The sequence below is a fragment of the Chrysochloris asiatica genome, unplaced genomic scaffold (assembly GCF_000296735.1).
Source record: "Chrysochloris asiatica unplaced genomic scaffold, ChrAsi1.0 scaffold00042, whole genome shotgun sequence".
In the NCBI taxonomy this organism is placed as follows: Eukaryota; Metazoa; Chordata; class Mammalia; order Afrosoricida; family Chrysochloridae; genus Chrysochloris; species Chrysochloris asiatica.
Window position 1 is genome coordinate 18,545,712 of NW_006408560.1, and position 15,515 is coordinate 18,561,226.

Sequence of the window (15,515 nt, forward strand, 5' to 3'; positions counted from 1 at the left end):
TTCTAACTTATAAAACAGGGATGGTTATGTCTATTCTGCCTACCTCCCAAGATTATCATGAAGGAAAAATTAGATGCACACACACTATGAACTTCTAATTTCTACTTGCTTAGATGTGCTCATCTCCACCTTATATTTCAATTTCATTTTTTGCTCTCCTGAGTCTCCCACTATTTCTGTGACTGCCCAGTTATGCTGTGTGGTTTTAGGAAATGTCACATGTCTTAGGTATGGCCTATCTCCCTACTACCATACCTTCTCCAGGTCTTTGCTCCTGGCCCTCAGGGAGGAGATGCAAAGAGAGAAATGATTTCTCTAGTTTTCTCCTATCTATCAGAACTAAAATAGGACTCAGGTATCTTGGCCACCAGAGAGACCAACTCGGCAGGGAGAGCTGAGGTGTGACATCAGATGCCTCTTCTTCCTATTCTGGCCATTCCCTATCCATGACAGGAATCCCACAGAAGCCCATAATCTCTGGCTATAAATCACCATTACGGGAAAAAGATCAAACTGTTCTAACCTGTCAGTCTTCTGGAAGTAAACCTGCAGCGAAGCTCAGCTGGAAGAAGGGTGACAAAGAGCTGAATGGTGAGTATCTCCTATCATTGGATGACAGAAAGAGTTGGGGTGTGCGTGGGAGGGAGAGTCTGTGTCTATGTAGGTGCATAAAAAGCATGGTCTACAAGGAAAAAGGGGGGATGGAAGATATTTTGTGAACACTTATATGTGTGTGTTAGGGCTTACATTTTTTCTGTGTGTACATATCTATTTCACAACTTTCTAAGTTAGTCTAAGTTGAGACTCACCATCTGTATGTCTACTGTGTGGCCCACACTATATTTGTGTGTTAGAACTCACTTCGTGTCTATATTTGTAAATCGATGTGTCTGTTTCTGCACTCTAGGAGAACCGACTCGAGCCCAGGAAGATCCCAATGGTAAAACCTTCACTGTGAGCAGCTCAGTGGCCTTCCAGGTTACCCGGGAGGATGATGGGGCAAACATTGTGTGCTCTGTGAACCATGAATCTCTACAGGGAGTCGACAGATCCACTTCTCAACGCATCGAAGTTTTATGTATGTTATGGGCTGGGCCTAGAACAGGGATCAGAAATGAGATGGGAAGTGGGACTAGGGAAAGTGCAAGCAGGAAGCAATGTGCAAGAGTCAAGAGACGAGATGGTAGGACTAGTCACCACTTGCCACTTGTTGTTAAAGTGTTATCAAGTCAGTTCCAACTCATAGTGACCCTGTATGGAACAGCTAGTGGGTTTTTAACTACTGACCTAGTGATTAGCAGTCTAGTGCTTATCCTACAACACCACACCAAGACTCCACTCACTCATTTTGTTGTTGCTAAGTGCTAGTGAGTCAGTTCCAACCCACAGTGATCCTGTATAAGGTTTCCGAGGAGTGGCTGGTGAGCTTGAACCGCCAACTTTGTAGTTCAAACAGACCTTGCAGTCCAGTGCATTAACCTGCAGTACCACACCAGGACTCACTCATTAGCTGCTGTCAAATAGCAACTAACATGACAACCTTGTGTATGACAGAGTAGAACTGCTCCTCAGGGTTTTCTTCCCTATTTTCTTTATGGAAGCAGATCACCAGGTCTTTTCTTCTGCAAAGCCTCTGGGTCAATTATGAACTGCCAACATTTTAGTTATAAACCGATTACAAACTACTTGAGCCACCCAGGTTACCAGTAGGGGTTGGTAAACTTTTTTTTAATAAAGGGCCAAATAGTAATTATTTTAGGTGTTGAGGGACATATATGTGGTCTCTGTCTCAACTAATTTACTCTTCTGTTGTTATGCAGAAGTAGCTATACATAATATGTAAACAAATGAGGATGTCTGTGTTCAAAAAACTTTATTTACAAAAACACGCAGTCGTTAGGATTTGGCCTGTGTGAGTTAGCCCATGGGCCAAGATTACCAACCCCTTTACTAGGCCATAAATTGGAATGGACTCAAAGGCAATGGGGTTGGATTAGACCAGTGTTATGCAACTAGATTGCAAATCACATTGCTGTTAAGTGCCAGAGAGTCAATTTGGACTCATAGCAACCCTGTACAGGGTTTCCAAGGAGCAGTTGGTGGGTTTGAACTTCTGACCTTTTGATTCATAGTCCGGTGCTGATTCTACAGCACCACCCAGGAGTCTATAACAAATCAGCAGTCAGAAGATAGAGCTTCTAGTCTGTGTTCCACTTATTACTAGCTGTGTGATACTAAGAATATTAATTTACCCCACTGAGTTTGATTTCTTATTTGCTAAATGAGAAAGATAAATATGTTAAGGTTCTTTCCTGGTCTGGCATTCTGTGATTCAGGAAAATATGACAGGAAAACACAGTCTCTCTGGCATCATTATTTCCTAATTAAGTATTCCCCTATCTTCCCCAGCCCTCCTTCCAGCTCCATGCCTGTTCTGGATTCTGACCTGAATTGGCCGTATCACCAGCATTACTGCTAACCTTCCAAGACAGTCCTTTCTCTATGCAGACTGTCTTGAGATTGGACAGGAAACATTCCTCCTCGTCTGAGGAAATAATGGAATTTTTCAAAAGAGCTTATTTAGGAAGAAGAATGCAAGGAACAAAGAACACAAAGGCTGGGCATTTTATAGGAGACCCAGGCCTGCTTACATTCTAACTTTGTTGTTGTTGTTGTTAACTACCACAGAGTTGGTTCCACCTCATAGTAAACCTATGTAGGGTTTCTGAGGAGCAGCTGATAGGTTTGAACCACTGACCTTGCAATTAGAAGTCCAGTGTTTATTCTATAGAGCCACACCAGGATCCTATTTGAAATCTTTACTGAATCAACCACCCAGACTGTAACATGAGGTAGGTTTGGTTGGGATGGCATCATTTTCCATTTAGTAGGCTCCAAGTCTGGAGGCAGGAAATGTGGATTCTAGCCACCCCACTGAGTTGCCACTTACTAGCTGTGTTACTTTGACCAAAATATTTCATCTCTTTGTGGCTCTGGCTGAAACAGTTTATAGGAAAGAACTTTTTAAAACTGCAAAGCTCTATATTGTTATAAGGTATTTCTCTAACTACTGGTTCTGAGTGTGAAGCCCCTGGCCTTGAGGGCTCCTTCTATGGCCCTTGTCCCTAACTAGAGATAAGGAAAGCCTTCTTTTGTCTGAACCCCAAAGACTTTACTGTTAGATATGGATCATTGCAGTTACTCTCCAGAGACCCCTTTGGGCTCAACTGTGATCAGAAGTCAGTCAGCAAATGCTACACTCAGGCATTGTGCTAGATGTTCTATGGTTATAGGGCTGCAGAATACCCATTCTCTCACCTGGCCTGTTTCTCTTTGTCCTGTTTGATTTGACTGAAACACGTTCATTAAACTGGTTGTTAAGGTTGGCTCTATCCTTAGGGGAAGCTCAGCCTCTTTATCTGTTGTTCTAAACCAGCATCTGGTTGTATTGTTCTAAGCAGCCATCTGGACCTAGCCTCCTAGGCAGCCCTTTGGCATCGGTGGCAGATGCCATTATTCCTTCACAGAGCCCATCTATATTGTGTCAGTGCCTTTTTGCAGCCAAAATATGACCCCTATCTCTTGCTCTTTCAACACTCTCACTTCATTTTTGGGCTGACCATTAAAAATGATATTTTGTGTTCAAGGGTTGCTTCCAATGTTGAGCTCCCTTACAGAGCAGAAAGGACTGAGCAGGTCTGAGTTTGACAAGTGATCAAGTTCAGGTTTATTGGTTTTGTCAAAAAATGAGTATTATTTTTCATCTATGTATCCTTGGGTAGTGCAAGTAGTTAAAGTGCATGGCTGCAAGACAAAACATTGGGTGGTGGAATCCACCCAGAGGTGCTTTAGAAGAAAGGTCAGCAAATCCACTCTGAAAAGCCAGCTATTGAAAACCATATGGTGTACAATTCTACACTGATACACATGGTTGCCATGACAAATAATTGACTCTTTAGCAACTGGTTATGTGCTAGGTACAAATGAGCCATTTCTACCCCTTCTCAGATCTCTGTTAAAACATCCTGGAGGTACTCACCCAGGGAAGATCTTCTAGAATCCAATCACTGCCAAGTTGCAATACAAGAAGTTCCTCACATATTTTGTAGCAATAACTGTCTTTGCTCACAGGTGGTCAAGAGAGGGGGTCTTTTGGCACAGTCTCTTGGGCTACTGACACACTTGAGAAGGAAGAGTGCATAACTGGGTGATTTCAAAATATACATCAGGGCAGGTGACCTTTGAAACTGTGTGGGGAGTTTTGCATTGATACCATTTCCTTCTCCACAGACACACCAACTGTGATGATTAGGCCAGACCCTCCACATCCTCGTGAGGGCCAGAAGCTGTTGCTACACTGTGAGGGTCATGGCAACCCTGTGTAAGAAGATGTTTCCTGGCTTTAATATACCTCATACCTTCAGATTGCTCACTCAAGTTCTCCGATCGTCTTTGTACTGTCTGAGCCTCCCATTTTCCCTAACTCTGCCTAACAATGCTCATTCTCTGCTTGTTTCTTTTGTAAAGGCCATAGAGATGTGAGGGGACCTTTCCTGGCTTACCCTTAAAATTCCATAAGAGCCAAATTACAACAAGATAAAAATTAAGAATTTTAAAAATTGTACCCTTCTACAAAATTAACCCCAAGAGATCATCCTCTCCTGCCTCTGAGTAATTCAGTGTTTCCATGCCCCATAACTTTTTAAGCCCTCCGTAAGAAATCCTTAACTTCCCTTGCCCCTCCTTTTTTCCCCTCTTCCAACTCACTTTTTCCTGAACATGTCAAATTTCTCTGCCTTAACAGCCCCAAGGAGTATGTATGGGAAAAGGAAGGCATCGTTCTCCCCTTGAAGATGATGCAGGAGAGAGCCTTGATCTTCCCCTTCCTCAATAAGAGCGACAGCGGCACCTATGGGTGCACAGCCATTAGCAACATGGGCAGAGAGAAGGCCTTCTACACTCTCAATGTTAATGGTGAGCCCTCCCCAGTTCTCCTCCTCAGCATCTGCCCTTCTCACCTTCTCTGTCCATATTATACTCTCTTCTGTCTACCTCCTGATAACATCCCTACTGTGATTGTGAGCAGAGGAAAGGAAAATAAGAAACAGCTTACCAGTGAGCAATTAGGCTCTAGGTCCACTCTGGAATGTGTAATAAGGAAAAATCAATAGAAGGGTGGATGCCCATCTGCCTTTGTTCAGTAGTGGTGGCCCAAGTGGCACCATCTGCTAACACCGGCACTCACATGACAGCAAGAATAATAAAGCTGTTTTTAGAGGACCCAGAACCTCTGAAGTGCAGGTGAAGACACATTTTCCTATTCAGCTAGCTGTTGTCAGAGTTGCTTCTCCTGTGAGGAGGTTTGGGATGCATGCTACTGCTGTCCTCTTCTATTCTGCAGACTTTGTGCATACTGTAGTGGGTCCCTGCAGAAAATAGAGACAAGCTTGTATTATGATGAGAAGTAGAATATTTTTTCAGATGCCTTATATTTTAGAGGGACCTGATGATTCTCCTTGTCTGAAATTCTTTTCAAACTGTGTCCACAAAATCCAGCTTCAAGGCAAGCAATAAGTTAGCACAGAACCTCTGTAATGCAGAATCGGAAGAGGGATTTTGTTTTGTTTTGTTTTGTTTTCTCTGAAGATTCCATTAGCAGTGGGATCCTGCTGGAAAGTCTTAGATGTCTTTTCTCAAAGTAAGGGAACTACATTATTAGAGGTGCATTAAAGATTCCCTTACCTAACACAACTATTTAAAATAGGAGGGGAGATAAAAAGCATCCAGGCCTTCCAAGGTTAAAAGACCTGATGTTCTTGGGAACAGAGTATCTGGATGGGTAATTCCAACTCCAGGGATCAACCTTACCTAGTGGGTCTAGCTCATCATGAGAAACAAGGTTATACTAGGGATCCAGAAGCCAGGACAATGCATCCAAGGTGATCTCTGTCTCCGAGTCTCTGCAGACCAATTCAAACAGTGATCATCAGTGTAAAACATGTCCACAGCTTCTCAAAGTTCTTTTTTGAGAAGAATTTTCCATGTGGTTGTTACCTTGCTACGGTCCCCTTCACCGAATGGTTTAACAAAACAAAACAAAACAAAAAACAGTTGAGTCCTAGTTGACTTCACTTGCTTCCTATGCTGACACCTGGTGGTAGAATAAGTTGCTGCAGCTTCTTCCAGGAATATCTTTAGTATTTACCCTCATCTGCCTGCAAAGTGGCAAAGTGGCAACGATAGTGAGGTTGGCCCAGGATCGGGCAGTGTTTCGTTCTGTTGTGCATAGGGTCGCTATGAGTTGGTACCGACTTGATGGCACGTAACAACAACAACAGCCTGGAATGAAATTAACTGCAGTTCTACCTAGAGACAAGGACTTAGAATAGATAATTCCAGAGGTCTTTCTGGTCAAGGAAAACCATGCCTTCCAAAGGAATTTCTATTTTCATAGTCTTTTGAATAACCATCCAGAATATATATATGTATTTTTCAATATGGACTTCATCTCATACTCCCTGGGTGAGAGAACATAAGTAAACTCACTCTGCTTTCTAGGTGATAACGCCACACCCACCCCATCATGTCATGAAGCGCCGTGCCCCATCATTTCCTCCCTCCCAAGTAAAGCATAAAGAGCCAGAGCATAAATGTCTTGCTTTCAAATAAGGCATAGTAGACAGGCAAAAAACTAAAGTTAGTCCAGTGAAGCCTGAGGAGACATAAGGTAGGACACACAAAATATATAAGGATTCAATAAGGCATCAAGACTCAATCTGTGTCTCCAGAAAAACAGTAGCTCTCCTGTGGACTGAAGCACTGTAGTTAGTATCAATTTGGACACATCAGAACTATGTCCTGGATCCAGATACAGTATCTAAAGATATTTGGGACTCTGACTTTAGCTGGTAGTACTATTTTTGACATATCTGGACCAGTCTGTGCCATAGGACCATCCTCTGTATATGTTTCTATAGAGGACTGATTCTCTTTATTTCATGGCTGAGACACCCATGAGACAACAGCCATCATGAGAGGAAGCGATTTTGCCCTTGTCCTTCCTATGAACCTTTAGATGATATGGAGCCTCAACCCTTTCTTTAATTAGAACAGGCTAATGGATTGATTTTTTTGATTTTTTTTCCCCTGCAACTCTAAACTTCCCAATCTAGCAGAGTACTGTTCTCTATATAAGAGGTCACAGTGTAACTTCTTTTGAAGGATTTGTTACAGTGCTTCATTCTTGTCTACACTGTTGCTTCCCTGCCTGATCCCAGGGCAGTAGGTGAATAGGCTGAGAAGCCCCTTAGAAAAGCCAGCTCAGAATAGCGAGCAGATGGGTAAGTAATAGGGCATGTAGAGTAGAAAAGGAATGATCTGGTAATTGAGAAATATAAAAAAGAAAGAAAAGACAGAAAGAAGGAAAGGAAAGAAGAGAATGAAAAAGACATAATACACATTAAAGTGATGGTCTTTAACCCAAGTCAAATTTCAGTAGTAAGAACTCAGTTTAGAGCGTTGTTATGAACAGATTTATGTATTTATCCATGAATATGTCACATGTTTAAACATTCATTATGTTCCAGGCACTAGGCAAGCAATCAGTATGTAAGATAAGGCATATCCGTTTACTGACTGGTGTCGCTCCATCTCCCTAATGGTACTCTACATTCTCTGCTGTGTATGACTCTATCATCAGTGCTATAAGAATTCTCCTTAACCTCCTGACTGTGTGAATCCTCCTCACTGCAGACCCCAGTCCGGTGCCCTCATCCACCAGCACCTACCACGCCATCATCGGTGGGATTGTGGCTTTCATTGTCTTCCTGCTGCTCATCTTGCTCATCTTCCTCGGCCACTACTTGATCCGGCACAAAGGTCAGAGGCTAAGAGAATTAGTAGAGCTTGGGAGTTGGTAGGGAGGTCAATCAGGGTCAGGCAGGAAGGAGGAGGGTACAGTAAGGGACTTTTGAAGAGTTGGCCAACTCTTGAGAACATTTGAGAAAGAGAAACGAATGCAGTCAACCCCATTCCCGCTAACCTTGGAACAACTGAACACCAACAGCCCCACTGTAAAGCCTGATCACTTGGTGATCATCCAAGTGAAATCAACCTTCCCACTCAGTCAGCTGCTGCTCCAGACTGCTCTGCCTCTAGGGTCTCCCAGAAAGCTCCCTGCAACTCTGCATCTCCATCCCCCCCACCTTCCTTCCTTTTATCCATTTAGCCTCCTTTTCCTTCTCCTTTGATCTCAACCCTGTCTCCATAGCCATCTTTTCTTTCCTTTCTTTTTATCTGCCCCTCTGTATGTAGCCTATACACCCTCTCCTTACTCTCTTTCCTCTCGAACTTTCTAGTTATTACTTCTGGCTGGTAGCCGGAGTACATGGGCTCTGCCAATGCTAGCCAGATCTCAGCTGCATTGCTTATGAAGCTGACATAGCAGTTTCCCCTTCACCAACATAGACACATTCACATACACTCATGAACACACACATATACATATTTACACACAAATGCATTCACACACGTCCATCCACACATTTACACTCGCACGTGCTCTCACACTCACATACTTTCTCATACACACATGCAGCACAACCCACACTCACACATCACTTCTTTGTTGCCAGTATTCTAGATGAGATTCTAATGAAGGGCAAGATTCATTAATTCATGCGGGTGTAGTTGGATGAAGGATGAGAAGCAAAATGCAAATTAGACAAGGTGGGGAGAAAGAAAGCTCTAGACAAGAGATAAGATGCATGGGCACTGTGTGGGCTGTAGGAGGGCAGGAGAGTGGTGGACAGGATGGACTTTGAAGGTCTGGAAGCTATTTCTGAAAAGAGGAGCCTCTATCTCTATCCAGGAACCTACTTGACACATGAGGCGAAAGGCTCCGATGACGCCCCGGACGCCGACACGGCCATCATCAACGCAGAAGGCGGGCAATCGGGCGGGGATGACAAGAAGGAATATTTCATCTAGGGGCACCCGCCTGTTTCCTGTGCCCCCCAGGAGCCCCGAGGGGACTGCTGGGGCCATCACCAACCCGGACTTGTACAGAGTGACCCCAGGGCCGCCCCTCCCGCTTGCTCCCCGGCCCACCCACCCCCCTGTACAGAATGTCTGCTTTGGGTGCGGTTTTGTACTAGGTTTGGAATGGGGAGGGAGGAGGGGGGGAAGGGGAGGGCTGCTCTCAGCCCTTTCCGTGGCTTCTCTGCGTTTGGGTTATTATTATTTTTATAACAATCCCAAATCAAATCCGTCTCCAGGCTGGAGGAGCAGGGGGTCCTAGGGCGAGGAAAGCAAAAGCTGGAACGAACGCTAGGGGGAGAATGAAGGTGGAGGGGTAAAGCAAGGCAAAGGAGCAAGGCTGGTTTGGTGTGTATGGGGGGTGGTTTTCACCATCCCTCCATCGTCTATCATGAAACAGCTTCCCCAGACTTCCCCAGGAGCTGGAGGGTTGTGAGCAGGAGCCAGAGGTGGGTTTTCTTTTGAGTTTTGGACAGAGAGGCAGGGACCACCCTGCACTCCTCTTCCACCACCAAGGGGAAAGCGAATGGAGATGTGGTATGTAGCTAGCCATGCAGGGACTCAGAGCTTGGGCATGGAGAAGATGCAGGTCCCTTCAAGGAGGGGGAGTGGAAGGATGGCAGAGAGTGATGCATCCACTCCTTGCCCCACAGTGAATGGGTGACAGGCCCTTTTCCCAGGAACTGTCCTTGGGAGAGAGCAGAGCACAGCTGTCACTCCTGCAGCAGCTATGGGAGAGGAGCTGTTCTGGGGCTTGGGCCGTATCTGCTTCCCTGCCCAGGGCCCCTCAGTCTTCCCCAGCCCTGGACTGTTGCACGGCAACCACTCCTTTCATGGCATTGCTCATAAACTCCTCCTCCTCCTCCTCTGTGCACCCTATGCCCCTTCCTGTCCCCTAAGCCAGTTCTTAGCTCTTCCTCCTTGAGCAGCCAGGCAGACATAACAACAACAAAAAATACTAAAAGGAGCTTTACTGCACTGAGCTGTTTTCTGCCCAAACGAAGAAATGTGAACTCTGAGTGTGTAAGGCTGTGAATGTGTGTGTGTATGTGTGTGACAGTGATTAAGAAGGAGGGACAAGGGCCTGGGTCCTAGGTAGGTGGGTGGGGTTGTGGGGACAAGTGAAAGAGGGCTGGGGAGTGGAGGATTCCTAGTCAGGTACCTCACCTGGGATGTTGCTCTGTTCTGGTGTACTCCATGACATTCCCAATGTTCGTCTGTCTTGGAGACAGGCATCCCAGGATGCATTGCTGCTCGGTTGTCCATTCCATCTCTCCCACAAGCACAGATCACTCAACCCCTTTGTCACTTTCCTGTATCCGAGCCAAGGAGTCAGTGCCGCAGCCTTTGCTATGCACCCCCAGGCCTCTCCCTGGCACTGACCCTGGAATTTCCCAGACTCCCTACCCAGTGAGTTGAGGGCTAGAAGAGATCCTGTCTCCTTCTCATCTCCACCCCTGCTTTTGATAGTCTGTCTTCCTTCCCTGGCCCAGAGCAGGTTACCTTGGAGAAGAGGTTGCTCCCCCTCCCTGTCCTAGCCAGCCTGCCCCCATCAGACCCAGGATGCCCCTTGGCTCTCACCCCTCCAGCATGTCCTCCCTGCTCTGACAATGGGAGTGCAAAATGGGGGCAGCTGTAATCCAGCAAGTCTGCCCACCCCCTCAGTTCAGGTAATACTGCTGTGGATCTTCCAGCCACAGGTTAGGGCCCTGGACACCACAGGTCACCCCGCTACTCAAGCCAGGGCCCCTTCTCTAATAGCAGCAAGAGAGTCTGAGACCCAGGCCTGTGTGGCTCCCTGGCTCCCAGCACCCGCTTTTGGGAAATTGACTTTTCCTCTTTGAGCTGAACCACTCTGTCCATATTACACAGAAGCCATATTTGTATGGGGGGCGGGGGAGTGAGGGGCCGTTGTGCTGTGTGTGTCTGTCTGTGGGTGGGTGGGTGGGAAAGGGAGCAGGGAGGGGATCGTGTATCTTTATAATCTTTCTAACTCTCCTGTGCTAATCTCAGAGGGGCCACCCTCAATATATCTGGATTATCCGTGTCCTTTTGCTGCCTCCTTTTTGTGGATCTCACTACTGATGGGATGCGTGTATAAAGAGCTGCTTCTCTGGTGTCCTTCTGCACCTGGTACCTCAAGGGGTGAGGTGTCCCTCACCATGCCACCCTCCCAAGGATATCTCTGTGTGAGAAACAATACAACTCTTGAGGGAGATAAGTGTATTCAGCTACCTTTTATCTAACCCCATTTTGCTGGTCTCTTACTTCTTAGAGAGAAGTTGGGGCTGGGGCAACTGAATGCCCAGACCCCATCCTCTGCCATGCAAGGTTGAAAAAGGTTGTGTGGGAAATGACAACCATACCTGGAAAGCTTCGCCAGATTCCCCCCAACCTCATTTTTTAACCCTCCACATGTTGAACCTGGAACTTGAGCTAATGCTCCAGGAGAAAAGGGAAATATATTTTAAGATAACATTTTGCACCCTGGTCTGAGTACTTTGCTCCCAAGCTCAATTGTTATTCACTACCCCACCTCTAGGCAGAGGACTGAAGCTTTTGGGCAGAATCAGGATTAAAACATCCCACGGGAAAAAAAAAAAAAAACAAACATCCCACGAACTTCTTTCTTAGATAAATGATTGCTCACCTTTCTAAATTTTCAAGGCTAAGATTTCCCCAGCTGAGAAAATAAAATGCAGAGAGGGGCAGTGAAACAGCATCAATCCCGGGGAAGCAGTAGGGAGAGGAAGGGGCTTCCTAAGAGTAGGTGCCCTTTCTCTCTGTCAGCCAGTGAGAAATCGAAGCTCTGGCTCCCATAAGAAACTGCACATCTCACTAAGATGCCTCCCAAAACACCCAGTTTCCACAGCTTTTATGTCCCCCAACAGAAATATTACTAGATACAACCCTGCGAACAATGGTCCCATTTTAAAATATGCTGTCCCATGGTCCTGAGTTTACGTTAACTTGTCACACCATGTGTTCCAGTTGGTAGTGAAGATGTGTTCTCTGCACCCATAGGTGGCTAGACAAATGCTCGATTGCTTCATGAAGTAGCTTCATTACATAGCCCTCCCTCCTCTCACACCCATTCCCAGACACAGAGATAACCATACACACATCCAGACACCTGTCCAACACAGATATGCACATTGATACACAAGGACACAAACACACAGCTGCAAACATGCACACACAGATGTACCTTCTTACACCCAAATAGATAGACAGAGCTCACACCCCTTCACAGATCCCTCAGGTTGTCAGCCTCAAGTGGATCCAACCACAAGTGTCTCCTGAGACTTCCTCAAAGCACATAGCTTTTGAACTCTCTGCCTTTCCTTGGATCAAGTTCAAGGGGATGGAGAAGTGAGAGTCATCAACTACCCTTTCACTCTGACTTCCTAGCACATCTCTTATCTCTGTCTCACATTTTACCCTTGGCCTCCTCTTCCTTCCTTATGCTTGAAGAATCCCTTCTTGTTGGAAAGCCCCCTGATTTTTCAGCCTCCCCTTCCAGCAATCTCTCCTCTCTTCACCTCTGAGAAAATACCCACTTTCTGGTCCCCACCTTTTTCCTTTCCTGACTGCAGGTCCCAACCAACAGAATCCAACCTCAAAACAGGAAGCCTGGGGCCAGTGCCCCATTTAGGAATGAGGATTAGGCAGGCTGTGGGTGTGGGGTTAAAGCTTCCTGAATGCCCCTGTGCCCCACCCCATCCTTTAGCCCTCCCCAGAACTTGATGGTCCTCATTAGTCCTTCGCTGCTTATCTTAGAGCCACAGCCACTGACAGTACATCCTAGCCCTTTTCTCTGCCTGCCCTGAATCCAGAAGTGCCATGGGGAACTGTCTACACCCGGTGAGTGTAGGAGACAACCCAACAAACTCTTACCTCTTTTTCCCCATTCCCTTTCTACTACCTCTCTTATTTTCTCTCATCTCTTGGCCCTTCTTACCCTAGTCTCTCACATTTAAGAATTATTTCCCTTCCTTTCTTGCCCCAGTCTCTTGGTCCCCCACTATTAACCTTATTTTAGTTATTATCCTTTTATTTAGTTTAGTTTTATTATCCTTTAGCTCCCTCATCCTCCCTCTCTGGCCTTTCCTTGTTGTTCCAGCCTATTCATTATCCCTTCCTTGGCTTTTCTATGGCTCCTTGTTCTTTTGATCCTGAGTCTCTCTACTTTGCTCTCTTTCACCCTCATAACTGTAGCACACTTTCTCAGCTCACTGGTCTCCCATCCCTAGCTTTCCCACATTCTTGCCTAACTTCCCCCCAGATACCAGGAGACTCTCCAGTGGGGTGAGTGGATGTTCTGATTGCCCCTCTGGCTGTGTCCTCCAGGTGGATCCTTTTATCTCCGCTGACAAGAACTCAAGTAAGATTATCTTCGGAGAAGACATTTGGAAAGATTGGGATGAGTCTTATGAAGACTCACTTGACTACAATGACAGCAACCTGGAAGCAGCCGCCCCCTGCCACTCCTGCAACTTGCTCAATGACTCCTCACTGCCTTTCTTCCTTGTGGCCAGCATCCTGGGGATCCTAGCTAGTGGGGCTGTCCTTTTTGCTCTTCTTAGACCCCTCTTCCACTGGAATCTCTGCCCTGGCCGGCCTATCTTGATACAGTTGGCTGTAGGCAGTGCTCTTTTCAGTGTGGCGGTGCCCATCCTGGCACCAGGGCTCAGCAGCTCCCACAATAGCACCCTGTGCTACCTGGGCCACTGGGTCTGGTATGGCTCAGCCTTTGCCCAGGCTCTGCTGATTGGGTGCCGGGCCTGCCTGGGCCCCAAACTGGATGCATGCCAGGTCCCAGGCCTCACCTTCTGGGTCACTGTGGGACTTTGGGTAGTGGCTTCCCTGTTGGTACTGCCAATCACTTTGGCCAGTGACACTTCTCAAGGACTTTGCACTCTGAAATACAGCAGGGGCCTGGGGACTTTGCAGTACATACATGCTGCAGTCTGTTTTGCCATCTTCTTTTTGTTGCCCCTGGGTTTGGTGGGAGCTAAAGGGCTGAGAAAGGCTTTGGGCAGGGGATCAGGGCCCTGGGTTGATGTTCTGTGTGTGTGGTTCATTTTTTGGTGGCCTCATGGGGTGGTTCTGGGATTTGACTCCTTGGTGAGGTCCAGAGTATTACTCTTGTCAACATGTACAGCCCAGCAGGTCCTGGACCTGCTGCTGCATCTAGCAGAAGCCCTGGCTATTTTGCACTGTGTGGCTATGCCTCTGCTCCTGGCTTTGTTATGCTACCAGACCACCCAGACTTCCTTGCCCTCCCTGCCCCTCACTGCAAGGTGGTCTTCTCATCTGGACACCCTTGGAGGCAAATCCTAGCTCTTGTTCCACCTGTCAACCTGAATTAAAGTGTACATTGCTTTTATGAAGTGGATGGTTTCTTGCTGTGTCTGGGGATGAGGAGGAAAGGAAGGAGAATGGGGACAGAGAAATATTTCACACCAGACTTGCTGTCAGAATCTGTTTCTCTAGCTGGCTCAGGGAGAAAATGAGTAAGATACAAACACCCTCCTCAGGGCACACAGATGTTCTCTTGAGGTGTGAGGTTATAGCCACTTCAAGGGAATATGGAAGGGAACCAGAATATCAAGGTAATGACTAACCCTTAAAAACTAGAAGAAGTTCCTTAGCAGGTAAAGAAAGAAAAGAAGCTACGTAGAACAAGTAGAATCAGGATAGAGACTGGGGAGAGAAGAGCATAAAAAGAGATGAAGATGAAGCTCAGAGCATTACTGCCCCTCCCCTGCCTGGCTTGTCCCATCTTCCTGTCTGCCTTCTATCTCCCTGATATCTGTTGGCTTGTATAGAGACCTGAGTGGTGATAGAGACACATCCTGGAGACTTACTTAGCTCAGGGACTGTACCAAGACAATGCTAAAACCACTTCCTAGGATTCATCTTCTCTTGGAAGGCTTATTCTTCACCATTGCCCTAATTCCCATGTGTGTATTTGTGTGTGTGTTCAATGCACACATCTGTCTGTCTTGATCTGTCAGAACCTATATTCATGTTAGATGCATACATATAATAATGTATATCTTCATGTGTGTTTGTATCTCTGTCAGTGCTTGAAATGCATGTACCTATGTCTGTATCCTGACTTCTCTCAGCTCCCACCCTCTGTTTAATGCTGCCCCCACCCCTGCTCTCAGGATAAAGAATCAGGCTTAATGACTCACTTCTTACTCAAATGATTCCTTTGCCTCATCTTTTCTGTGTAGGATGTGTAGAGGGAAGAAATGATCAAAAAGTCGAGAAAAGTGGAAAAACTTAAGGGAAGTGGGGTTTTATCTGATTTTCTGCTTGGTGGTGGTGGTGGCTGTGTGCCACAGAGTCGGTTCCAACTCATAGTGACCCTTGTATAGGATTTCCGAGGTTGTAAATCATTTTGGAGCCCTGGTGTGGCGCTGTGGGTTAATGCACCAGACTGCAAAGCCACACTAGCTTCTCCTCAG

At 46.2% G+C, this 15,515-nt stretch overlaps 2 protein-coding genes across 3 annotated transcripts in view; both read left to right on the plus strand.

Moving 5' to 3' along the window:
• The window catches only part of CADM3 (cell adhesion molecule 3), a 32,479-nt gene extending 23,153 nt beyond the window's left edge, over window positions 1-9,326 (plus strand). The window contains exons 5-10 of one of the 2 annotated variants that reach the window (XM_006861628.1): window positions 454-591; window positions 908-1,078; window positions 4,291-4,381; window positions 4,805-4,974; window positions 7,753-7,878; window positions 8,870-9,143. In XM_006861628.1, the coding sequence (XP_006861690.1) occupies window positions 454-591; window positions 908-1,078; window positions 4,291-4,381; window positions 4,805-4,974; window positions 7,753-7,878; window positions 8,870-8,988 (815 nt within the window). In that variant the 3' untranslated portion in view covers window positions 8,989-9,143. Of the gene's footprint in view, window positions 1-453; window positions 592-907; window positions 1,079-4,290; window positions 4,382-4,804; window positions 4,975-7,752; window positions 7,879-8,869 lie in introns of both variants that reach the window. The other variant, XM_006861629.1, reaches the window with a different exon arrangement.
• A 3,553-nt stretch (window positions 9,327-12,879) lies between these two features.
• Window positions 12,880-14,403, plus strand: DARC (Duffy blood group, atypical chemokine receptor). Its single transcript, XM_006861752.1, is given in 2 exon segments — window positions 12,880-12,900; window positions 13,387-14,403. Coding segments are annotated over 2 exon segments (1,038 nt in total).
• The last annotated feature ends 1,112 nt before the right edge of the window (window positions 14,404-15,515 follow it).